We start from the raw sequence: 26,314 nt of genomic DNA, 5'->3' as shown, positions 1-26,314 counted from the left end.
TATGATCCACGAAAAGTTGCAACATATCAACAAAAAGTTAATCTCAGAATCAAGAAGCGGCAGATAAAGCCCGGCATTATGTGGGTCAGCCTTGTGGTTATCCTCCCTCTCCTCTGGAAAAGTAAGTACAATAGTACAATGTACTAATATATAAATATAATATGTGCATCCCATCCGTTTTGACAAGCGGTATACATTAATCAGTAGATCTCTTGATGAGGCTGGTGTACTTTCTATGTAAATCCATACCACAATGAACAATCCTTTTTAAAAGTGGAAACTCAGTCTCCGTAAACCCAGCCTGACTGACAGCCCCTCAGTGTTACACTATCTAAGCTCTTTTTATAATACTAGCTGTACTACCCGGCTTCGCCTGGGTTAATAACTGCTGTTAGCAAAATAGAATGTGTTAACAAAAATGTATTCTCCACACAAAAACCACAAAACAAATAGATAGAAAGTTCATTGGCTCTTGAGGAAGCAGCTTTTGCTTTCATGTCTGTAAGCCTCACTTCCCTCTCCTCAGAAAGTTCATTGGCCCTTGAGGAAGCAGCTCTTGTTTTCATGTTTGCAAGCCTCACTTCCCTCTCCTCAGAAAGTTCATTGGCTCTTGAGGAAGCAGCTCTTGTTTTCATGTCTGCAAGCCTCGCTTCCCTCTCCTCAGAAATGTCATTGTCTCTTGAGGAAGCAGCTCTTCTCTTATCTGCAAGCCTCGCTTCCCTGTCCTCAGAAAGTTCATTGGCCAATGAGGAAGCAGCTCTTGTTCTCTTGTCTGCAAGCCTCGCTTCCCTCTGCTCAGAAAGTTTATTGTCTCTTGTGGAAGCAGCTCTTGTATTCATGTCTGCAAGCCTCGCTTCACTCTCCTCAGAAAGTTCATTGGCCCTTGAGGAAGCAGCTTTTGTTTTCATGTTTGCAAGCCTCGCTTCCCTCTCCTCAGAAAGTTCATTGGCTCTTGAGGACGCAGCTCTTCTCTTATCTGCAAGCCTCGCTTCCCTGTCCTCAGAAAGTTCATTGGCTCTTGAGGAAGCAGCTCTTGTTTTCATGTCTGCAAGCCTTGCTTCCCTCTCCTCAGAAAGTTCATTGGCCAATGAGGAAGCAGCTCTTGTTCTCTTGTCTGCAAGCCTCACTTCCCTCTGCTCAGAAAGTTCATTGGCTCTTGAGGAAGCAGCAGCTGTTCTCATGTGTGTCAGCCTTGTTTCTCAGTCTTCCCATTTTTCATTGGCCCGTAATGCAGCTTTTCTTTTCGCATCAGCTGACATTCGTGCCATGAAATTCCTTTTCTTATGAGGCATTATTGTGGTAAAAATAGTCTGTAACTGGCAGTTTCAATATCATCTCTTATAGAAGTAATGTGACTGACATCAACCTTTCCACCAACACACCCTAACTGACATCTTATTACCTTACACAAGCTTTGTTATGCTGAGAATGCCCTTTGTTGCCTATATTAACCAATCACAGCTCAGATTAATTAACTGTAGCAAAATAGAAGCTGAGCTGTGATTGGTTGGTATTGGCAGCCTGAAAATTCTTTGTGAGATGAGTTTTGTGTGTGCTGAGGGTGGGATATGTGTTCAAGCATGTGGTAGTGTGTGGCGCAATTTGTGTGTGTTCATATCCCCGTGTGTGGTGAGTATGAGTATCACATGTCGGGGCCCCCACCTTAGAAACTGTACGGTATATACTCTTTGGCGCCATCGCTCTCATTCTTTAATTCTCCCTTGTTCACATGTGGCAGCTGTCAATTTGCCTCCAACACTTTTCCTTTCACTTTTTCCCCATTATGTAGATAGAGGCAAAATTGTTTGGTGAATTGGAACGTGCAGGGTTAAAATTTCGCCTCACAACATAGCCTATGATGCTCTCAGGGTCCAGATGTATGACTGTGCAAAATTTTGTGGCTGTAGCTGCGACGGTGCAGATGTCAATCCCGGACATACACACATACATACATACACACACACACACATTCAGCTTTATATATTAGATATAGTACATGCTATACACTGTAGGGTATATACCATACACCTACACATGGTTCACACTGATTGTCCCAGGAAATGTCATTGATGGAAAAGTTATCCTCCACAAATTATAATGTCCTTTATTATGTTCTGGGGGTTTCTCCAGAACATAAATGTAATAAATAATAAAAACCTTATACTCACCTCACTGCTCACCTCTCCGGCCCCTCCGCTCCTCACTGTCACCCGTCCGCTCCTTGCCACACCTTCAGATCTCTGTTGTGAGTGCTGACATCCCCGCACCTCTCACACAGAGCGGGGTCTTCAGAAAATGGTGGACAGAGGTCAAAATTTTGATGAATCGGTGCTGAAGTGAATTGCAAAAAATCTGTACTTTACTGAATTCATTTTTTTGTAAAATTCGACTTGACTTAATCTCCACTTGAATTTATTAACTCATCTATAGTATATACCATCCAAATATAATGCTATGGCTCAGTGGTTTGCACTGTTGCTTTGCAGCTCTGGGGTCCTGGGTTCAAATCCCACCAAGGACAACATCTACAAGGAGTTTGTGTCTCCTTCCCGTGTTTGCGAGGGCTTCCTCCGGGTTCTCTGGTTTCCTCCCTTTTTATTATGCATTGTTCATATAGCGTTATCATATTCTGCTGCGCTTTTCATACATTATTATTATTATTGCTGTCCCCATTGGGGCTCACTATCTACATTCCCTATCAGTATGTCTTTGGAGTGTGGGAGAAAACCAGAGAACCTGGAGGAAACCCACACAAACACGGGGAGAACATACAAACTTCTTGCAGATGTTGTCCTTGGTGGGATTTGAACCCACAGTCCAAACAGATACTGATAGAGAATCTAGATTGTGATTCCCAATGGGGATAGTGATGACAATGTGACTCATGCAATTTTTGCAATGGCTCTAAGCAAATTTTTAGAGTTTAACAGGTGCAACAAATTCCTACAAATTCAACTCGCATTGAAATCTCAAAACACAATTCTGGAATATGTTAAGAGAAGCAAAGTCTACGTCACGTGAAGTAATTACCCAACTCTCCACCGCTTTGGTCAGACCTCATCTGGAATACTGTGTCCATTTCTGGGAACCAAATTATAAAAAAGACCAAAAAAACTGTAGTAAGTTCAGAGAAGAGTGACCAGGATAGTGAGCGGACTGCAAACTATGTCCTGCAAGGAACGGTTACAGGATCTGGGAATGTTTAGCTGCAAAAGAGAAGACTGAGAGGAGACTTAATAGCTGTCTACAAATATCTGAAGGGCTGTCACATTGTAGAAGGATCAGCTTTATTCTCATTTACACATGGAAACACGACAAGCAATGGGATGATACTGAAAGGGAGAAGATACAGATTAGATATTAGAAACAACTTTTTGACATTGAGGATGATTAACGAGTGTAACAGGTGGCCTCGAGAGGTGGTGAGGTCTCCTTCAATGGAAGTCTTCATACAGAGGCTGGACAGACATCTATCTGAGATGGTTTAGTGAATCCTGCATTGAGTAGGGGGTTGAACACGAGGTCCCTGGAGGTCTCCTCCAACTCTACCATTCTAGGATTCTATGATTCGCTCATCTCTAATTCTGATGTATTTAATTATGAAAGAAACAGGTAAAGTTTATGAAAATACTTTTAGCAATATCTACGTTCATTTTTTCATCCCTAATATAATGGTAATAATGGCATACTTTATCTCTTTACAGGTATCACGTGCCAGCTGGCGGGCTATTCTATCCGAGTCTCTCGTAATGTCGGTGTACAGGAGGGTCTCTGTGTGACGATTCCTTGCACCTTCATCGCTGACAGTAGAAATACATTCAGTAATTCCTCTGGATACTGGATACAGATAAAGGAATTTTTATCTCCTTATTATATCGTTGCTACAAATAATAAATCCAGTGATGTGAATAAAACAAACTTCCACCTGACGGGAAATCCGTATACTGGAGACTGCACCCTGACCATCACTGACGCCAGGAAAGGAGATGAGGGGGGGTATTACTTCAGATTTGAAGAAAGTAAAAACAGTGCAGTGAGATATAATTATCATGTGAAATCAACAACCACCATTACTGTGACTGGTAAGTGCCAGAACCATAATGTAGTCATCACTGTGATCTGTATTTGCTCTATTTCACTGAGCTGCACATTATATAATACTTCTAATAACTTACAAGTAGAAAGCACCGGACCTCATGAAATAGAGAGCTTCCAACATAACAAAGCTTTGTCATCTGTATCACTGCCTATACAGAGAGCAGCAGCTGATAATGAACTAATTTCTGCTCATGCACTCTGCATAGGCAGCAAGGGAGGTGACAAATACTGCATTGTGCTCCCCACCTCTTCTTTCATTTGTAATTTTGTGAAAAGAGAGGCAGAAGCCTGCTGGCAATATTGTCCCAAATCTAAAGAAGTTTCCATTGTAAAAAATAAATCAATAATATAGTTTAATGAGTAACAAAAGTTTTGTTGAAAGTTTTTATATGTTTCAGGCCTCTTAATTCTGTGCAGATCGGTGGGGGGCAAGGACTCAAAACCCTCCACTGATCATTCAGTAGACACATTGGGAGTGAGCAGCTGAGGAACGCACAGAGAGGAGTAAAGATTCACTAGAAAGTTTATAACAGTCTACGTTGAACGTTTTATATGTTGTAGTTTATAAATTTCTATTGAATTTTTATTCTTCTCTGCTCTCACGTTTAGGGACTTTTAATAGTTCTTTTGAGATATCAGACATGGACCACCCAGCAATCTGCATGGAAATAAAACTTCAAAAAATGTTTAGTTACTCTTTAAAGTTTATTATTTATCTTTTTTCTTTTTTTTACGTGGGACACACTTAATATTAGGACAGTTTAGGTTATGATAAGGGTTAGGACTAAGGTAATGACTAGATTTAGGGGTAGGGATAGAGTTAGGGTTAGGTTTAGGGCTATACAAAAAAAATAGTTCCAATTATTATTAGTTACAATTCCAATTGTAAAAAAGAAAAAAATATATCAATGTATAACTTTTAATTTTTTGCAAAAGCAGAAAATGACTAGAGTGTTCAATGACAAACCATAATTATGTCTGTATTTACATATGCTCGGGGATAAGGAGTTTCATTCTAGACTGGTGGAAGGGACTCAGAGAGTGATAACGGTCATCAGGTTAGGGGAGGAAAATATTTGCCTTGCCCCCAGGGACTAGCACCTCCAACCATGCCACTGGCCATACTTCCCATTTACAAAAAAACTCTGTTGGATACATTGTAGTAGATGTTTTATGGACAGAAGATTTTTTTATCATTGTGTAGATCTCACAGATGAACCGGTCATCTCAGATTTTGGGACCATGATTGCTGGAATCAATAAGACCCTGACCTGTGCTCCTCCTGGAAACTGCCCAGCAACAAATTTAACATTCCAATGGAAGAAAAGTAACGTGGACGGTGTCTGGAAGGAGAATTCATCTACTGTAACATTTATCCCTTCTACAGATGATCACCAAGAAAACATCACATGCGAAATGACAAACACAAAAGGGAATACAACCAGGAAAACCATTTTTCTTGATGTCTACTGTGAGTACATATTCGTTTTGGAAGTATTTTCGTTAGAGAGGTCCAACAGAAAATCAAAAGATCATCGGGTGGATACATACTCCGACTTAAATATGGCCCCAAATGCTCAGCAGAAGACCACCCTAATAGGAGATGTCTTTGGAGCCCAATTCTTGCCACATGGGTCTACGTATGTCTTATGAGAATATTGAAAAATATTCTTGCTTATCTTATAGATGATTGATACTTTGGGTACAATATTTTCAAGTAAGATCAAGTAGCCTCTATCTGACACCGTCCTACTGACTCCCAACATTTCTACTAAAGTATTAGAACCGAGTGATGGGCGCTGCTCTTCCAGCTCATGTCTTTATCCACCCATAAAATCGAGTTTATGTTACCAAAATTGAGAAATGTGAAATCATACGAGACGAGGGATACATAAACCATAGAAAGGAAAATGTACCTGTACTAGTGATTATATAGAGATGAGAAGCTTCCATAGCAAAGAAAATTGAAGTTGGAAGGTTTATCATCAACTAAACCCAACTGGAAAATGAGATGATCTCTCCAGCTTTATTTCATGTTTCTTGTTAATGCTACACGATTGTTTGCTGACATAGTAGGCTTGTTCCAGGGCATCCAATGTTCTCACCATCCATTAAGATAAGTAAAGTAGCCAACTTAGACTGGTGTCCTATAGCAGCTAAATTGCAGTGTTTTCTTGCAGCACCCCCTGGAAACAAAGGAATCACCGGTCAATCATCTGAAGGTAAAGTTATATTTTTTAGAATATAAATGATGTGCAGATGTAACACAGCTGAGCTTTATGCAATAGAATTGAGTCTTCCCTTTGAATCTGCAATGCCTCCAATATTAAAGAAGTTGTTCACTAGTTTTCATTGATGACCTACCTTAGGAACAATGTCTGATTGGTTGGGGTCTGACATCCGTCACCAATGCCGATCAGCCGCCATCAGTGGCGGCTGCCGCTGGCCGGCCGAAAGTATTCACTTGTGAAACTGGCCGTCTTCCGATAGTGCCCACCATAGGATACTACACATCTGTCTCATATTGATTGATTAGAATAGAAGGCAGATGTGTAGTATCAATCCTTGGCCATTACCAGAAGACAGAGCAGCTCTGCAAGTGAGCACTTCCACGCAAGGTGTGGGAAAGACTTGGTGCAACACAAAGAGAAGAGGGAAAGGGAGCCCAGACTCTAGGGAAAGGGGAGTAGTGGAGACCTTCTAGGTTGATCAGCGTCACCCTTCTTCCCCAATGTCCCTGTATTGGCTCTTCATCAATTGCCGCACGTATGCCTCGCCCTGTCTTTCCCTGGCGTATGGTTAAGGCTAGGGAAGAGAGGAGATGAGCACTAGTCGATCTCCACTAAACACTATAGACAACAAGGGTAAACAAACAGGGGGAAATTGCTTAGCTTTAGACGACTCAGACAAATGTGCACATGTCCTCAAGCTCCAGAGAGGACGAAGTACTGCTCCTGCAAAAGCCTTCACCAGTAGCAGGGCCGGCGTCAGCACCCGGCGCACCCGGGCAAATGCCGGGCCCTGAGCAGGCAGAAGGGCCCACTGGCGGTTGCGCACCCCGCTGGGCTATGGGCGGAGGAGAGCGGTGTCAGCGCCCGCCCTTCTCCGCCGCTTGCTCAGGGCCCCGGCAGCTGGATACTTACCTCTCCCCGTGCCTCCGCAGATCAGCTGTCTTCCTGCTCTGCGCTCCCTGTGACATCTCAGGTCAGAGGGCGCGGTGACGTCTTTACACCGCGCCCTCCCCTGAGCCGTCACTGGGAGCGCTGAGCGGGAAGACGCCGACAACGCTGGAGTTCGGACCCGAGCAACAGGTAGCAGGTGAGGAGAAGGGAGGTGAGTATTTGATTTTTTTTTTTTTTAATGTATGGAGGCATGGGGCAGTATAAAGAGAAGGGGGGGGTGGCATCCTCCATGGAGCATTATAAAGAGTGGGGGGGGCATCATGCATGGGGCATTATAAAGAGAGGGGGGACATCCTGCATGGGGCATTATAAAGAGGGGGGGTGACATCCTGCATGGGGCATTATAAAGAGAGGGGGGGACATCCTGCATGGGGCATTATAAAGAGGGGGGGTGACATCCTGCATGGGGCATTATAAGGTGGGGAACAGCCTGCATGGGGCATTATAAAGGGGGGGGGCAGCCTGCATAGTGCATTATGTGGGGGGGGGAACAGCCTGCATGGAGCATTATGTGGGGGGTAACAGCCTGCATGCAGCATTATATGGGGGCCAGTATCCTGTATGGAGCGTTATAAGGGGACCGGTATCCTGTATGGAGCGTTATAAGGGGACCGGTATCCTGTATGGAGCGTTATATGGGGGCCAGTATCCTGTATGGAGCTTTATAAGGGGACCAGTATCCTGTATGGAGCGTTATATGGGGGGCAGAATTCTGTATGGAGCCTTATATGGGGGCCAGTATTCCGTATGGGGCCTTTTATGGGGGCCAGTATTCCGTATGGAGCCTTATATGGGGGCCAGTATTCCGTATGGAGCCTTACCTTATATGGGGGCCAGTATTACGTATGGAGCCTTATATGGGCACCAGTATTCTGTATGGGGCCTTATATGGGGGCCAGTATTCCGTATGGAGCCTTATATGGGGGCCAGTATTCCGTATGGAGCCTTATATGGGGGCCAGTATTCCGTATGGAGCCTTATATGGGGGCCAGTATTCCGTATGGAGCCTTATATGGGGGCCAGTATTCCGTATGGAGCCTTATATGGAGGCCAGTATTCCGTATGGAGCCTTATATGGGGGCCAGTATTCCGTATGGAGCCTTATATGGGGGCCAGTATTCCGTATGGAGCCTTATATGGGGGCCAGTATTCTGTATGGAGCCTTATATGGGGGCCAGTATTCCGTATGGAGCCTTATATGGGGGTCAGTATTCCGCATGGAGCCTTATATGGGGGCCAGTATTCCGTATGGGGCCTTATATCGGGGCCAGAATTCCTTATGGGGCCTTATATGGGGGCCAGTATTCCGTATGGGGCCTTATATGGGGGCCAGTATTCCGTATGGAGCCTTATATGGGGGCCAGTATTCCGTATGGAGCCTTATATGGGGGCCAGTATTCCGTATGGAGCCTTATATGGGGGCCAGTATTCCGTATGGGGCCTTATATGGGGGCCAGTATTCCTTATGGGGCCTTATATGGGGGCCAGTATTCCGTATGAAGCGTTATATGGGGGCCAGTATTCCGTATGGAGCCTTATATGGGGGCCAGTATTCTGTGTGGAGCGTTATATGGGGGTCAGTATTCTGTGTGGAGCGTTACATGGGGGCCAGTATTCCGTATGGGGCCTTATATGGGGGCCAGTATTCCGTATGGGGCCTTATATGGGGGCCAGTATTCTGTGTGGAGCGATTCACCGGTTTCTGAGCTATTGTGGAATTTACAATAGATATCACTCATGTAATGTAAGAAGTGAAATCTTTGAATTGTACTATATATATATATCTCTGCATCATGAATCGTGGTATGTGTTAAAGGGGCCCACTGAGACTCTTTCGCCCGGGGCCCAGAAAAACCTGACCAGTAGTAATGAATATCGTGGGTACCTTCCTCTGAAACACAGCAGGTATTTTTACACCCAGGCAGGGTGTTAATTAGCCAGAGGAAGGTAGCCGCTGGGTCCTAGAGACAGCCTCTAAGAAGATGCCAACTGCAGGGTGACTGTCCGTCACTGTCTGACACACCCGCGACAGTACCCACCCCTCTTCTAGTGGCCTCCAGACATTCAGAACCAGGTATAAGAGGTGTGGAATGAGCGAACCAACCTGGGAGCGTTCATCTCTGACGCTGAAACAGACATCCTCTCCTCTGGACCGTAGCCTTTCCAGTGCACCATGTATTATAGAGAACGACGTTGGAGACGAGAATCTACAATCCTCGAAATCTGTAACTCCAGATTACCATCTACCATTACTGGGGGTGGTGGTAGAGGTGAGGGCTCAAGAGGTTCCACATACTTTTTGAATACGGACCTGTGGAACACGTTGTGTACCTTAAGGACCTGAGGAGGTTTAAGACAAAACGCTGCTGGGTTAATGACGGTGGTCATTTTATATGAACCAATAAACCTAGGTCTCAGCTTCCAAGAAGGAACTTTCAATCTTATATTCCTGGTAGACAACCACACAAAGTCATTCACAGTCAGGTCCGGACCTGGCAAGCATTTTCTGTCAGCCATTTGTTTATACCTGTCTCCCATGATCTTTAAATTACTCAGGACCCCCTGCCATACCGAGGAGAGCGACAAAGCAAATCGTTCCTCCTCAGGAACTCCTGAAGCTCCTCCCCCACTAAAGGTACCAAACTGTGTGTGATAACCGTATATACCGAAGAATGGTGACCCACCAGTGGATTCTTTACGATGATTATTAATGGCAAATTCTGCCAGTGGTAAGTAGGATGCCCAATCCTCCTGATTTTCGGAGACAAAACACTTGAGGTAGGTCTCCAAATTCTGATTGACATGCTCGGTCTGACCATTCGACTGAGGGTGGAAGGCAGAGGAAAAGGACAGCTGCACCCTCAGTCAAGAACAGAATGCTTTCCAGAACTTGGAAACAAACTGGGTCCCCCGATCTGACACCACATCAGAGGGAACCCTGTGAAGCTTCACAATCTCATTTATGAACACCTGAGCAAGTGTCTTGGCATTTGAAAGTGCAGGCATTTTACTGAACCTATCTACTACCACCAAAAACACAGTTTTGCCTGCAGAAACAGGTAGGCCAGTAATAAAATCCATGGACAAGTGTGTCCATGGCCTACTAGGGATTGGTAGTGGAAGAAGAGTACTAGATGGATGGGTCTGCAAAACCTTAGAACGCATGCAAATACTACAAGCAGCTACGTGTTCAATCACATCCCAATGCAACCTCGGCCACCAAAAACGACAAGAGAGGAGGTCCGCGGTTGCCTTACCACCTGGATGCCCAGCAAGCACAGAGTTATGATGTTCCTTAATTACTTTGAGGCGCAGATCAGATGGTTCAAATAACCTTCTTGAAGGGCAGGAGGCAGGGGTGTCCCCTGAGCCTCCAACACCTCACCCTCCAGTTCAGGATTCAGTGCCGAAATTGCTACCCCTTTCTGTAATATCGGGGCAGGGTTCTCATGGTCACCCCCCCTAGGGTAGCTCAGGGACAAAGCATCAGTCTTGACATTTTGGACCTCTGGATTAAAAGTGACAACAAAAATTTAACTTAGTAAAAAACAGGGATCATCTGGCTTGCCTAGGGTTGAAACGTTTAGCTGACTGGAGATATGACAGGTTCTTCTGGTCAGTAATAACAGTAATAAGATCTACAGCCCCCTCCAACCAATGTCGCCATTCCTCGAATGCCAATTAGATCGCCAAAAGTACCCTATTACCCACGTCATAATTTCTCTCAGCCGAAGACAATTTTTTAGAAAAGAAGGCACATGGATGCCATTTACCAGGGGACAAACCCTGAGGCAACACCGCCCCAACCCCGACATCCAACGCATCAACCTCCACAATAAAGGGTTGAGAAACATTGGGTTGACTGAGTGGCAAAATGATTCTTCAGACCCCTTCTTAGTCATGTCAGTAAAGGGTTTCACAATAACAGAGTAATTTTGGATGAATTTCCAGTAAAAATTAGTAAAACCCAGAAAACATTGTAAAGCCTTCAGGTTCTCGGGACGTTTCCAATCAAGAACCGGGTCTTCTCCGGATCCATCTGAAAATCTGAACATGACAGCAAGTACCCAAAAAAATGCACCTCCTAAACAGTGAAAAACATTTTTCCAGTTTGGCATAAAGTTTGGCATAAAGTTTTTTATCCTTAATATCTGGAGTACCTGCTTAACATGCCCCCGATGAGTCTCAAAATCAGATGAGTAAACCAAAATATCGTCCACCTCAAACCACCACAGACCAGCACAAACCACCACAAACCTCCCCACCAAATGGTGGAAAATATCATTCATGAAATGCTGGAATACCGCAGGTGCATTGGTCAAACCAAAAGGCATAACCATACTCTCGAAATGTCCTTCCGGGGTATTGAACGCTGTTTTCCATTCATCACCTTGCCTGATTCTAACCAGGTTGTGGCTCCCCTTAAATCCAACTTGGAGAATACCTTAGCTCCTACAACCTGGCTGAGAAAATCAGGAATCAGAGGAAGAGATTATGGATCACTGATGGTAATTTGATTTAATTTCCGGAAATGTAAACAGGGACGTAGACCGCCATCTTTTTTCTTCACAAAGAAGAACCCTGCCACCACGGGCGAAGATGAGGGTCTGATATGTCCCTTCTCCAGACTTTCCGCAATGAAATCCCTAATGGCTTGTCTCTCAGGGCCAGAAAGATTAGACAGTCTGGATTTCGGTAGTTTAGCTCCGTGGGTCAGGTTAATAGGACAGTCATAAGCACGATGAGGAGGCAAATCCTGACACCCCCTCTCAGGATAAACATCCTTAATACTAGACAGAAAAGCAGGTAATATTTCAGTAGAGACAGTAGCAAGGGAAATATCTAAACAGTTCTCATGGCAGTAATCTCCCCATTCAATAATCTCCCCAGTTTGCCAATCCACCAACGGATTATATTTAACAAGCTAAGGAATGCCCAAAACAATCGGTGTCGGAAGATTATCCAGGACATAGCAAGGGATTATTTCACAATGAACTGACCACACTCTCAGTTTTACATTATGTACAATCTGAGTAAATGCTTTCTGTGCAAGTGGTGCCGAGTCAATGACAAAGATGGAAATAGGTTCAGCTAAAGCACAGCAAGAAAGACCATGAGTTTTCACAAACTCAGCATCAACCATGCTGACCCCAACTCCACTGTCAATGAACACAGAAATTTTCTCGGTTTTGTTCTCTAGCACCACCTCTGCTGACAGGATAAAGTGGGATCTGCAAGTTGGTAACAAATGAACTCCTTGTTTATCCAACTCCAGACTTCCAAGAGTTAATCGAGACTCCTTTACTTTAGGAATTGCAGGACAGGTCCCTACAAAATGTCCCTTTTTCCCACAAAAAAAACATACAGCTTTTTTCCTGCAAATCTCCGGGGAGATGTATGATGTAGAAACACCCCCTAACTGCATGGGTTCCACCACTTCCCCCAGTACTGGCTCAACCCCAGACCGCTCCCCAGGCAGAGGTACACAACCCCAACAAGAAGGCCCCGGAGAAGATGGTCTCACCCATCTATCCTGAAGGTGTCTATTAAAACAAACAGGGGTAAATTGCTTAGCTTTAGATGACTCAGACAAATGCGCACACATCCTCAAACTCCAGACAGGGCAAAGTACTGCTCCTGCAAAAGCCTTCATCAGTAGTAATGAATATCACCGTCACTTTCCTCTGAAACACAGCAGGTATTTATACACCAAGGCAAGGTGTTAATTAACCAGAGAAAGGTAGCCGCTGGGTCCTAGAGGGCTCTAAGAAGATGTCTGTAATGCCAAACTTAGAGATCTCCTGCAACCAACTGCAGGGCGACTGTCTGTCATCTCTGACACACCCGTGACACTATCCTAAGGATAGGTCATCAATACATAGTTTTTTTTCTGAACTGAATAACCCCAAGATTGGAAACCTGTCTTGGTAATACAATCCCTCAAGTCTAAATAAATGTATTAATCTTCCTTTCCTTCTTCCCTTTTTCTTTTATTCATCTTTCTCTTGCTCTTTCCTATTTTTTACTTCTGTTCTTGCTCTTTCAACTTGTATTTTTCCTTCTTCTTATTCTATTTTTCCTGATCTTATTATATCAGTTTCTCTACTCTACCTTGTCTTTTTCCTCCTCACCTTTCTTTGTGCCTTCCGCATTTTTTTAGTATTTCCTTCTGTTCTTTTTTCATTTCTACCGCTCCAGTTTACTGCGACAGAGAGTGCACTGACTAGAAGCACTTCTCCTTCATATTATATGGTGCAGGTTCTTCTAGTAGTGAAGGGGTTAATCTGTTCAGTTGAGAGCTCTTGGAAGCATACCTGCATTAATGCTCTCAGTTGTTCACTGTTAGCCACTCCCCTCTCATATATATATTGGGCTCTGGCAAGCAGTCATTGCCAGAGCTAGCTTCATTGCTGTGTAGTTTCAGGATTTGGTAGAGAGTTTTTGATTGAGAGGGCATTTGATGGATTTATCTGAGACTGTTGCTTGGTTCTGGTTGTGTACAAATCCTCTCCTTCTCCTACTTTGGTTTTCCCCCATCCTCCACCCCTGGTGTTTTTCTATGTTGTTTATGTCTGCATATTTGTGTGATCTGTATTTTCCTTTATCTCTTTTCGTATTACCTTGTTGGTCTAGTTGATGTGTTACTATACACTACTACTCCCCTCTTCCCTCAGTAGGGAAAGGAAACAGATTGAGGGCAGATTCAGGAGCTCAGCAAGATACATGGCTCTGGCGCCTTCACCATTAGCACTTTGGCACTTTGACAACGTTTTTAGTGTAAATGTGCCCCTTTAATTATTTTACTGGTGTATCTCACTGATGTCTTAGTAGTTCTGTTCTGGTATTGGGTAAGAGGCCCAATAGTATTTAACTAAATATAGACAAAAAAATGTTATCTTCTTTTTTTGAAGTTGTTGTTTGAGAAGGCGTTTGGCGGATTTATCTAAGAGTGTTGCATGGTTTTGGTTGTGTGAAAATCTTCTTCTCTTACTTTGGTTTTCCCCATCCTACACTCCCCGTTGTTTTCCTCTGTTTGTGTGTGCATATTTGTATGACTGGTATTTTCCTTTATTCCTGAACATATTACATTGTTAGTCTAGTTGGTGTATTGCAATACAATACTACTCCCCTCTTCTTTAGGTGGGGGGAGGGAACAGACTGAGGGTGGATTAAAGAGCTCAGCAAGGTACGTGACCCAAGTGTCTTCACCATTAGAAGTAATCCGAGGAACAGGGATAGCTAGCACAACCCCTAGCATTAGGCACAGGGAAAGAGCCCCTGGTCCCAGGATACTGGACAACAGAGTCGTGACACTTTCACTTTCTTCTCCACTTTTCCTCTCCTCCTTTTAATTCTCATCTTTTTCTCTCTCCTTGTCCTCTTCTTTTTTTCTTTTCCTTCTCTTTTTCCAATTCTCTTTTTCTTTCTGCTATGCTCTGTGCTTTCGGTGGCTTTGCACAGGAGCTGAGAAATTTTGACATAATTGTGCCTCCTGCACTGAGACTCAGACAGTTCAGGATAAATTGTATTCAGCTGTATCTGCATCTTCAAAACACAGATAGAGCTGAGGTCAGGACATATCTCCGACCTCCTGGAACTCTGGGACAGCTTCACTATTCTGGAAATGTCGCGTTGGGTCTGGGTTTACAGATTGTATTATAGAAACTTTTGAATCTGCTTATTGATTGAGAGGGATCATGTGATACATCATTTGATTCCATAAAAACCTTATTTACCTAATTTACCTAATTTACTTCTTTGGCACTTTGACAACTTTTTTAGTGTAAATGTGCCCCTGCAATAATTTTATAGGAATATCTCTCAGCTGTCTTAGTAATTTTATCCTGGTGTTGGGGAAGAGGTCCAATAGTATTTCACCAAAGTAATACAGAGAAATAATTTTAATTTTCTTTTTTTTGTTGGACAGCTAAATACAGAGACATAGCTATTGCATTCATATGTGGAATGATAATCACAACCATATTCGTTTTGCTATATAAATTAATTACAAGGTAAGATTTCATATTCATTGTATTGTTTGGTTGTAATAATCTTGAAAATCCATACAGATTGCACCACCTACAGTACTCAACATACAGGCAATCACAATTCTATTTCCTTGTAGTACCACTGATGACCACATAGTGTGCTGTTAATGTGGCACCCCTGAGGTTTCAGTCGCCACAGGGGTACTGCACCTCAGATAGAGGTGTGGTATCTCCTCTTCCAGGTAAGGATGGAGCATCTCTCAGGACCCCACTTCACCATTCAACACTACACCACTCCTGTCCTGAAGGGGGCCTAAATGCACCAGGGTGCTGCCCCGGCCCGGGATAGAGGAGATGGGGGGAACCAAAAGATAGGAGGAACCATGTAGTGGGTGAGGGTGGAGGACACACTTTTACGAAACACTTATTCATTCATATTTAGTCTAAGGCCATCTTAGGTTCAAAGTCTTTGATTGTGATCTTCGTCTGTGATTGTGGTCTTCGTCTTGGAATGTGGTCTTCTGCCACTATCCAGCAAAAGTCTGCAGCTGACTGAAGACACACGGTCCTCGTACTCTGGCCTTGAGATGAGGAGCGGTCAGAGTTAACCACTGTCTCTACCCGGTCAAGGTCCAGACCTAAGAAGGCCTTGGAGGGGAGCGGAGGAGATAGGCTCCACAGGCAAAAGGATCCCAGGGGGATACGGATGGAGCGGAGTCGCCACCTGTATTCTTTACTCTGGCCTAGTCAGAGGGATTCCTGCTGCAAAAGGGGTGACCGGCCCCCGATATCTGACTTTGTTACTTCACGTCTCAGTCGGAAAAGCCCGGAGGCTTAGTGGATCCCAGAGGGATACGGACTGAGTGGCCTACACCACCTGTATCCCTGACACTGGGTTTATCCAGCGGGACCCGGCCTTTCACCACGTTCGTACCACACACAGTCAGGAGGAGACTTAGTGGGAGAACTTGCCAAGGAGAGGAACACACACCAGAGGGGTCTCGACAGGTGCTCCTGATCTACCTGGGAAGTGCTGGATCCACTTCCAGGTGGCCGCAGTACACCGTGAGTAGCAGAGAGAAGCTTTGTGGCTGAAAGTTCATCCCAAGTGAGTAAAGACTCGGATGACTTCATACACCGTCTCAGCTCGTTATTTCCTGCGCGGCACTGCACCCACCATTCCTCTTCACACTGCCCTGAGGCCTGCTCCGCCTGCGGGGAGCCATCCTATCTTAGCTGCCCGTTACACTGGCCTCAGTGGACTGAAGCAGCGCTGGTGTCCATCACCGGAAACCGCAGGTGGCGTAGTCGAAATACCACTCTTACTTGAAAGCCCATTATATCTTTTTTTGTGACAGCCCTGGGCACGGAACGGGTCTAGGCCACGACTGCATCCCCCTCGACTCCTACACTGACCCTGCTCCGAGTACCGCAAGGTCCCAGGGAGGACTAGTGCATCACATTAACTCATGGCTATGTCCTTTTCAAAACATGATTATTATTATTATTATTATTATTATTATTATTATTATTATTATTATATTATGGCTCTTTACATGTGAAAGGGGTATACGTAGCACAGACAATTACAATTACAATAATTTTGAACAATACAAGCCAGCATCTGGTACAGGATGGGAGAGGACCCTGCCCGTGTGGGCTTACAATCTACAAGGGATGGGTGAGAATACACTAGGTGAGGGTAGAGCTGGTCGTGCAGCCAGTGAAGGGATTGACGGAGAAGAGAGGCCATGGAATAGCGGGGGGACAGGTGGATTGGTCGGGCAGCAGAGTTTTGGATAGATTGGAGGGGTGCGAGAGTGTTAATGGGAGGCCACAGAGCAGGAGATTGCAGAAGGCAAGGCGGGAGATGATGAGGGCGTACACTAGTGTTTTTGCAGTTTCGTGTTGAAGAATGTGCAGATCCGGGAGATATTTTTGAGTTAGAGTCGGTAGTAAATGGAATAGGCTTGGATATGTGGTTTTAAGGAAAGATTAGAGTCCAGGGTTACCCCGAGGCAGCGAGCTTGCAGGACTGGGGAGAGTGAGCAGCCATTGACTATGATGGATAGGTCAGATGTGGGGGATGAGTGAGAAGGTGTAAAGATGATGAATTCAGTTTTATTTATGTTAAGTTTTAGAAATCTAGCAGAAAGGAAGGATGTAATGGTGGACAGACATTGTGGGATTCTGGTTAATAAGGAGGTGATATCAGGTCTAGAGAGGTAGATCTGTGTGTCATCAGCATAGAGATGATACTGAAAGCCATGAGACTCTATGAGCTGTCCCAGGCCAAAGGTGTAGATGGAGAAGAACAGGGGCACTAAGACTGAACCTTGGGGGACACCGACAGATAGGGGGCGAGGTGAGGAGGTGATGTGTGAGTGGGAGACACTGTCCGGTCTGTTAGGTATGAGGAGATCCAAGATAGGGACAAGTCTGTGATGGCGAGAAATGAGAGAGTCTGTAGTAAGAGGGAATGGTCCACTGTGTCAAAGCTAGATGAAAGGTCCAAGAGGAGGAGGTCAGTTTATTATTGCTTGCATTTGGCAGTTAGTAGGTCGTTGGTGACTTTAGTCAAGGCAGTTTCAGTGGAGCAATGCAGTAGGAAGCCAGATTGTAATCGGTCAAAGAGTGAGGAGGAGGAGAGGTGGGAGGACAGTTCAGAAGGGACATGTTGTTCCCGTAGTTTTGAGGCGTAGGGGAGAAGTTATATGGGGCGATAGCTAGTCACAGAGGATGAGTCAAGGGAGGGCTTTTTGAGGATGGGTGTGATTGAGGCATGTTTGAAACATGAGGAGAAGACACCAGTTGTTATTGACAAGTTGAAAAGGTGAGTTAATGTTGGGATGACGACTGTGGTGAGGTTAGGGATGAGGTGGGATGGGATTGGGTCAAGTTTGCAGGTGGTGAGGAGTGATTTGGAAAGTAAAGAGGGAACATGATCATCCGTAATGGTGGAGAAGCTGGTTTTGGAGTAGGAGGGTTAAGTAGATATGTGGAGGGGCTGTGGGGACTTTAGGCAAAAGTTTTGTCTGATGGTGTCAATCTTCTGCTTGAAGAATGAGGCAAAGTCTTCGGCTGAGATGAGAGGAGAGGGAGGAGGTGGTGAAGGATGGAGGAGAGAATTGAAAGTGTTGAATAGCTGTTTAGGGTTGGGAGACAGGGAGAATATGAGAGTTGAGAAGTAGGTTTGTTTTGCTGTAGTAAGGGTGGACTTGAAAGAAGTGAGGGACTGTTTGAATGCGATGAAATGCTCGTTGGAGTGGAACCTTTTCCATCTCTGCTCAGCAAACCTAGAGGCCATTCGCAGTTCTTTAGACAGGTTGATGTGCCAGGGTTGTCTGTTGAGTGTGTGAGCTGTGGTATGTGTTGGGGGCCGACCGAATTGAGAGCTGCAGCTGCTGTGGTGTTATATAAAGTGGCAGCAGCATCTGCATCATTTAATGAACTTATGTCTATAAGAGGGAGGAGGGATTCAGAGAGTGAGTGTAGGTCAAGATCTTTAAGATTTCTGTGAGGGTGTGCAAGTTTGTGGAGTGGGGAATGTGCACCTGGAGAGGAAAGGGTAGAGAATGTAAGCAGGTTGTGATCAGAAAGAGGGAGAGGTGAGCTAGAGAGGTTAAATAGGAAACACAGGTGGGTGAATATGAGGTCCAGTGTATGGCCATCTTTGTGAGTGGGGGCAGAAAACTATTGAGCAAGGTCGAAGGAGGAAGTGAGGGATAGAAGCTTAGAGACAGATGAGTGGGAAGTGTCAATGGGGATGTCAAAGTCACTCAAGATGATAGTGGGGATGTCAGCGGAAAGGAAATGAAGCAGCCAGGGGGTGAAGTGGTAAAAGAAAGTGGTGGCTGGTCCTGGGGGGTGGTAAATGACAGCCAGTTGGAGGTTGGAGGGGGAGTAGATGTGCACACAGTGCACCTCAAAAGAGGGGAGAGCAACAGAGGGTTGCAGTGGGATATGGGTAAAGGAGCAGTTATCTGACAGGAGAAAACCTACCCCTCCACCATGCTTGCCATTAGAGTGGGTTGAGTGAGAAAGATGGAATCCACCATACGAAAGTGCAGCTGTAGAAGCCGTGTCAGAGGAGGTGAGCCAGGTTTCAGTGATGTTGAGCAAGGAAAGTTTGTTAGTAATGAAAAGGTCATGGCTGTAGGAAAGTTTGTTGCTGACAGAGTGAGCGTTCCGTAGAGCTCCTGTTAGTGGGAGTGGGGAAGCGGGGGCTGGGTGGATGGATATAAGCTTTGAATGGTTGCGAGAGTTTGCGACAGATTGTGGATAGGCGGCAGAAGTGACTGTGGGGATGTGCTGAGGAGAGCCAGGATTTAGAGAGATATCGCCAGCAGTCAGTAGGAGCAGGGAAAGTGTTAGCAGGTGGGAGCAGGAGAGGGCATGAGGTGGCTGTCTGTGTTTGGAGATACAGGATTGAATATTGAGAAATAGTTCCGAGGAGGAGGTGAGATGAATGGGGAGGATGGAGGGAGATATGAAGAGTTCATTAGTTGGTGTATGGATTAGGGGGGTTAGTAGAAAGTGGAGGATTATAGGGGAGGGAGGGACAAAAACAGAAAAATTGCTTACTTTGCCAGGGTATCCAGTTTACTTTGGTTCCCTTCAGGTTCAATTCAGGTCTAATTCTTCAATATGCCTCACTTGTATGATTTCACACTTGGTGAATTCACGCTGGGCAGACTATGTCAGCAGACCTAGTGCTCACAATATATATGCTAGCAAATGCATTCAGGTATTAAGCAGAGGGGAGAGGCCTCCGCCTCATGTTTATCAGATAATTATGAATTGGCCCAGATGCAGGATATAATACAAGCAAAGTAAAACAGGCTGGTCATAAAGAAAAGAAAAGTGTTGAACAGGGGTCGTGAAGTGGTCAGCTTACAAACATATCGAGTTAGTGAACACAGGAGAGGTAAGTTGTATCACACACATGGAAAGTTGTGTGCCATACGCGTCCATCCTTCCCTTTACTTGAAGTTGGTTATGGACTATAATTTCTTACAAAACCCAATTTAATACATTATTGTGACATGCTAGAAAAACCTCAGTTGGCTGCAACTCACATCGCTGCATATGGGTGGTCATACAAAATGTTACAAACCTCTCCTGACAGAGTGCCAAAAATATGCTATTTTTGTTTGTTTGCTTGTTTTTTTTATTTGAAAGCAAAATAATTATATATCACATATATTAAAAAAGAGGAAGGAAGAGACATATCTGTTTGTTAAACAAATTACATTTTATTTTTTATGATTCGGCGTTGAGGTGTCTGGCCTGTTCCTGACTTTAGAGAGACCAGATAAATATGTCTTATTGGCAATGTTCTTTAGACTCAAGAAATACACAAATTATGTATCCGTTAGGCTATTAGGTTTTGAATTTGAAGTTATTTCTGCTTCAAAATCCACATCAAAAATTGCATTGAATAATCTTCCTTTCGACACAACAGGGCAGCATGTTTAGAGTGAACTTAATGCTGTTTTTTATGAGTTTTTCCCACTTGGAAAAAGAAACAACATGTCAATTATTAAAGATTTGACTACTGGATCACAAAGTTTTTTTCAAGTGGATTTTTCCAGCTCAAATCAACCCATCTACAGGCAGCTGTTTCAGAGTGTTTGCTCCTCATCAGTGCACATCAAAGTTTGGTTGACTTTGGCACAGGGGAAAATGGATCTTCATAAGAAGACCAGCTAAGCATAGAGTCTAATCAGCTATGCGGCATACTATATAGTATGAAGAAAAAGACAATTTACGCTTTTTGGCTATGCTAACCAAATTTAAGATCTTTTCACTTAAGAAAGTCGCCAGTCTGGCATGGAAACACGTTGTGACTAAAAACCGCTTCTTTATATTATTGGATCAAGGATCTTCATTTTGGCTAGTAAAGCCCAAAATGATTGATTATTTTTTCTTTCGAGCATCCTGGTATAGTTCATCCCCCGACCACAGGGCTGCAGCAACCGTTATTTTTATTATTTATTATTATAGCTCCATTCATTCCATGACACTTTACATGTGAAAGGGATATACATAGCACAAACAATTACAATAAATTTTGAACAATACAAGTCAGTGACTGGTACAGGAGGAGCGAGGACCCTGCCCGCGACGGCTCACAATCTACAGGGGATGGGTGAGGATACAGCAGGTGGGGGTAGAGCTGGTCGTGCAGCGGTATGGTGGAGCGAGGGTTACTGCAGTTTACAGGCTTGTCGTAAGAGGTGGGTCTTCAGGTTCCTTTTGAAGGTTTACAAGGTAGGCGATAGTCTGACGTGTTGGGGTAAAGAGTTTCAGAGTAGGGGGGATGCATGGGAGAAGTCTTGTATCTGATTGGGGGAAGAGGAGATAAAAGGGGAGTAGAGAAGGAGATCTTGTGAGGATCGGAAGTTGCGTGTAGGTATATACTGGAAGACTAGGTCACAGATATATGGAGGAAACATGCTGTGGATGGCTTTGTATGCCATGGTTAGGGTTTTTAACTGGAGTCTCTGGGCAATGAGGAGCCAGTGAAGGGATTGACAGAGAGGAGAGGCCAGGGAATAGCGGGGGGACAGGTGGATTAGTCGGGCAGCAGAGTTTAGAATAGATTGGAGTGGTGCGAGAGTGTTAGAAGGGAGGCCACAGAGCAGGAGGTTGCAGTTGTCAAGGCGGGAGATGATGAGGGCGTGCACTAGTGTTTGTGCGGATTCGGGAGATATTTTTGAGCTGGAGTTGGCAGGAAGCGGAAACGGTTTGGATATGTGGTTTGAAGGAGAAGTTAGAGTCTAGGGTAACCCCAAGGTAGCGAGCTTTCGGGACTGGGGAGAGTGGACAGCCATTGACTTTTATGATTAGGTCAGTTGGGGGGGTTGAGTGAGAATGTGGAAAGATGATGAACTCTGTTTTATCCATGTTAAGTTTTAGAAATCTGTCAGAGAAGAAGGATGAAATAGCAGACAGACATTGTGGAACTTTGGTTAGTAGGGAGGCGATATCGGGTCCAGAGACGTAGATCTATATGTCATCAGCATAGAGGTGATACTGAAAGCAGTGGAACTCCATGAGCTGTCCCAGGCCGAAGGTGTAGATGGAGAAGAGCAGGGGTCCTAGGACTGAACCTTGGGGGAGACCGACTGTTAAGGGGTGAGATGAGGAGGTGGTGTGTGAGTGGGAGACACTGAATGTTCTGTCTGTTAGGTATGAGGAGATCCAAGATAGGGCCAAGTCCGTGATGCCGAGAGATGAGAGAATCTGTAGCAAGAGGGAATAGTCCACTGTGTCAAAGGCAGATGACAGGTCCAGGAGGAGGAAGACTGAGTAGTGTCGCTTGGATTAGGCAGTTAGAAGGTCATTGGTAACTTTGGTCAGGGCAGTTTCAGTGGAGTGGTGCAGTCAGAAGCCAGATTGGAGGCGGTCAAAGAGGGAGCAGGAGGAGAGGTGGGAGGACAGTTCAGAATGGACATGTTGTTCCAGTAGCTTTGAGGCATAGGGTACAAGTGATATGGGGCGATAGCTAGTCAAAGAGGATGGGTCAAGGGAGGGCTTTTTGAGGATGTGTGTGATCCAGGCATGTTTGAAGCATGAGGGGGAGGCTCCAATTGTTAGTGACAGGTTGAAAAGGTGGATTAGGGTTGGGATGAAGACTATGGTGAGGTTAGGGATGAGGTGGGATGGGACTGGGTCAAGTTCGCAGGTGGTGAGGTATGATTTGGAGAGTAAAGAGGAGAGTTGATTGACCGTAATGGGGGAGAAGCTGGTTTTGGAAGAGTACAGTTGAGTAGTTATGAGGAGGGGTTGTGGGGACTTTAGGCAAAAGCTTTGTCTTATGGTGTCAATCTTCTGCTTGAAAAATGAGGCAAAGTCTTCGACTGAGATGAGAGGAGAGGGAAGAGGCACTGGGGGGCGGAGGAGACAATTGAAAGCTTTGAATAGCTGTTTAGGGTTGTGTGACAGGGAGGATATGAGAGATGATAACTATGTTTGTTTTGCTGCAGTAACTGTGGACTTGAAGGTGGTGAGGGACTGTTAAAATACTATGAAATGCTCTTTGGAGTGGGACCTTGAGCTTTCACAGGAGTTGTGCCTACAACAACTCAATTAGAATGAGCAGATTACCTAGAGCTAATATATATTTTTAAACAGGTATCACCCTGTGGTCTAGTGCGCTGTTTTCCAACAGTTTTCATCTGTCCTATATAATGTATAATTCTTAGATATTCTATCCAACTCATTTTCAGGAAAAAAATGGGCAAAAAGAAGAATTATGTGAGAGCAAAAGAACCATCCGAGAGAACTGAACCCCCAGCAAATGAGAAATCTGGACACAACGCTGAGGTATACAAAGTAACGATCCTATATGTAGAGTATGTGCAACACTGACCTCCACCAAACATCCATCATCCCCACGTAGCTTCAGTTATGGGCACTTATTTTCCATTAAACATTCAATCTGAGGTAAAACAAAAGATGAGCAAGTTGGGATGGGCATGGATCAGTGTCAGATGAAAAATGTAGCAATTTTTTAGTGATCTCATAAGGTAAAACAACAATACCACCAAAAAAAGTCAGATCTACATGCGCAGCACTTACAAGCTCTTTTCCATAAAGCCTGTAAGTGCTGTTCTAAAGCTGAAGTGCACTCTTAGCTCACAATCCGGCTAGCTCAAGTGCTACTGATGCAGCAGAGGCAAAGCTTCCTCTGCTTGGTGAACAGTTTAAGCTTTCGGGCAAACAGGACCACATCAGCAAGCAGGATGTTTAGGGACTGGAGCATTGTGCTCCTGTTGAAGATGAGAAAAACCCTTAAAGATGAATACCACACAGTGCGCTCTACTTAGCAATGCATTCTGAAAAATTGCTGATGGCTCACATTGGAAATGAGCAAATAAATTTGAGTGGAATTGAATTCTACTCAAAGTTTACAAAAATCCGCAATTACTAAAATGCAGAATCTTTTCAAACTCATTTCCACGCGGATCCAGCAAATGATGGCCACCATCTAAACCAAAAAAGGCCATCAAAATATTAAAAAGTAAAAAAAATATCCTTTTACACACCTTACTGTTTACCCCTCCGGTCACCTGTCTGGTCTTTGTCGCATCTTTGGATCGGCACTGCTCTTGCTGAAATCCCTAGATTCAAGGTCACTGCATTATGACATCCCCTGTCCTTGCATGCACATGCAAAGACCCCTCTCAGGCCCCATCAAAGCTGAAAGTCTCAGCCTAGTGTGAGAGGCGCAGGGATTTCAGACATGGCGGCTGTGATAGGAAGATTCAGCGAGGATCGAACCGGTGAAGGTGAGGAGCGAAAAGGCCGGAAAGGTGAACGGTGAGTTGAGTATAAGGATTTTGTTTTTTATTATTCACATCTTTTATAATGCTCTGTGGTCTGGAAAAACTCAAAAGCATAGTATGGGACATTAAATTAGAGGAGATTAACGCCTCGGTTTACGGTTGATGGAGTTGTGCCGTGCAGCTCCGCAACTGAGCATTTCTGGTCTCCATCAACAACACGAAAAGCAGATCTGCGGGAGAGTCACATATATGGTAAACAGATGATAAAATATGTGGTGTGAACAAAGCCTAAGCAGCGCATAGCACTGCTCCCGTATGTTATACAGTAGTTAATAGTTCTCTTTCCTGCACAGGAGGCACCAGACAACAATACAGAGCTGGATCCCAGTGGAGTCCCATCAAAAGGCGACCTCAATTATTCCACCGTCGCTTTCACCCCTAAACCCTCCAAAGTGAAATCAAGTCAACCAGAATCCGAATATGCAGAAATAAAAGGGAAAAAGAAACTGAGACAAGGAAGATGCGTGATCCCATCATGATCTGTGGATTTTGTGTACTTATCTTATGTCTATAGGATTAATAAATGATTAGCAGCTATTGATACAACATTCTTTTATGGTTCTGGAGACCCTTATTGCCAGTTTAATAAATCTACATATGCTGAATAGGGAGGAAAGTATGTGCCCCCTCCACAAAACACTCACAGGAGCTTTTCTGACCTCCCATTCTACAACCAAAGGCATTAACATGAAGTCGCTCCTCTGCAGACATCATATCTCTTGCTCTTCTGGGAAGGTTTCCTACAAGATTTTGGAGGGGTCTGTGGGAATATTTGCCCCTTCATCCAGAAGAGCATTTGTGAGGATACTGATGTTGGGTGGAGGCCGAACATTGTGTAGACTGGGACACAGTCCCACCCTGGCACAGGACGCTGCGGTCACAGTAATGGTGCACGGCGTTCCGAGTGCTGGTATGGTCCAACCGGGTGCACGCGACAGTCTTTGTCAATGGTGGGGGTTAATAATAAAATAATAAAAAGGTTTGTGACGCCAGTTGGGATGTTCAGCCTGGTATGACCGGGCACTGATGAGAGTTAGGTGGTGATGAGCAGTGCCAGATGATTAACCCTTCCCAACCAGGGCTGGCTCCCAGGGGAGTTGGAGCAGGAATGGGGCAGCAGAAAATAATCATATTTCAACTGGGTAATAAGCAGTTTGTACCATTTACTGAAGTTCTGCAAACAGTTCAAGAAGCTTCTATACAGTTCACATACAGAGTTTTGGTCAGACCTGCACGGTGAGGGTTCAGATTCTCTTCTGTGAGGTTGTGTAGCCTTCCTGCTGCTAATCATACCTCTGGTAAATGATTCCTTGGATCTCCAGGAGCCCAAGGTAAACAGTTACTGAATACATGATCCCGTCCAGTGAGCAGACAGCCTGATTCCTGTGGAAAACACCTACTTTCTCTTGCAGCAGAGGTCCTGATTCTATGCATCGCTGAGCCTCTAGGAAAAAGCACTTTTCTGCCAGACATAAAGACTGAGCAGTCGATCAGTTTAGCATGGACCCTGAAAGTCTCTGTGCTCTCGGGACTGAGACCCTGCCTTGTGCAGCTTGTCCTAGCAGAGAGCACACTTCTCTCCCATGCACAGCGCACTCCATGAAGCTGGTTCCAACATCTTCCTCACACTACAACTACTAAAGCACCTCCTCCCCTCTGAGGGATCGTGCACAACTTCCTGGTTTAGGCACAG

At 44.7% G+C, this 26,314-nt stretch overlaps 1 protein-coding gene across 1 annotated transcript; it reads left to right on the top strand.

Moving 5' to 3' along the window:
• Positions 1–26,224, top strand: LOC141171656 (myeloid cell surface antigen CD33-like). The gene is made up of 11 exons (XM_073655321.1): positions 1–121; positions 3,705–4,082; positions 5,303–5,569; positions 6,279–6,320; positions 15,208–15,292; positions 23,503–23,599; positions 24,915–25,085; positions 25,189–25,356; positions 25,794–25,857; positions 25,944–25,952; positions 26,034–26,224. Exons 1-11 carry the CDS (start codon positions 79–81, stop codon positions 26,222–26,224), a joined length of 1,515 nt encoding a protein of 504 aa, XP_073511422.1. The 5' UTR covers positions 1–78.
• The last annotated feature ends 90 nt before the right edge of the window (positions 26,225–26,314 follow it).

Source organism: Phyllobates terribilis, unplaced genomic scaffold (assembly GCF_046119375.1).
Source record: "Phyllobates terribilis strain yellow unplaced genomic scaffold, ASM4611937v1 Scaffold_12__6_contigs__length_324123572, whole genome shotgun sequence".
Taxonomy (NCBI): Eukaryota; Metazoa; Chordata; class Amphibia; order Anura; family Dendrobatidae; genus Phyllobates; species Phyllobates terribilis.
Note: the sequence above shows the minus strand (reverse complement) of the source record. Positions and strands in the feature narration are given on the sequence as shown.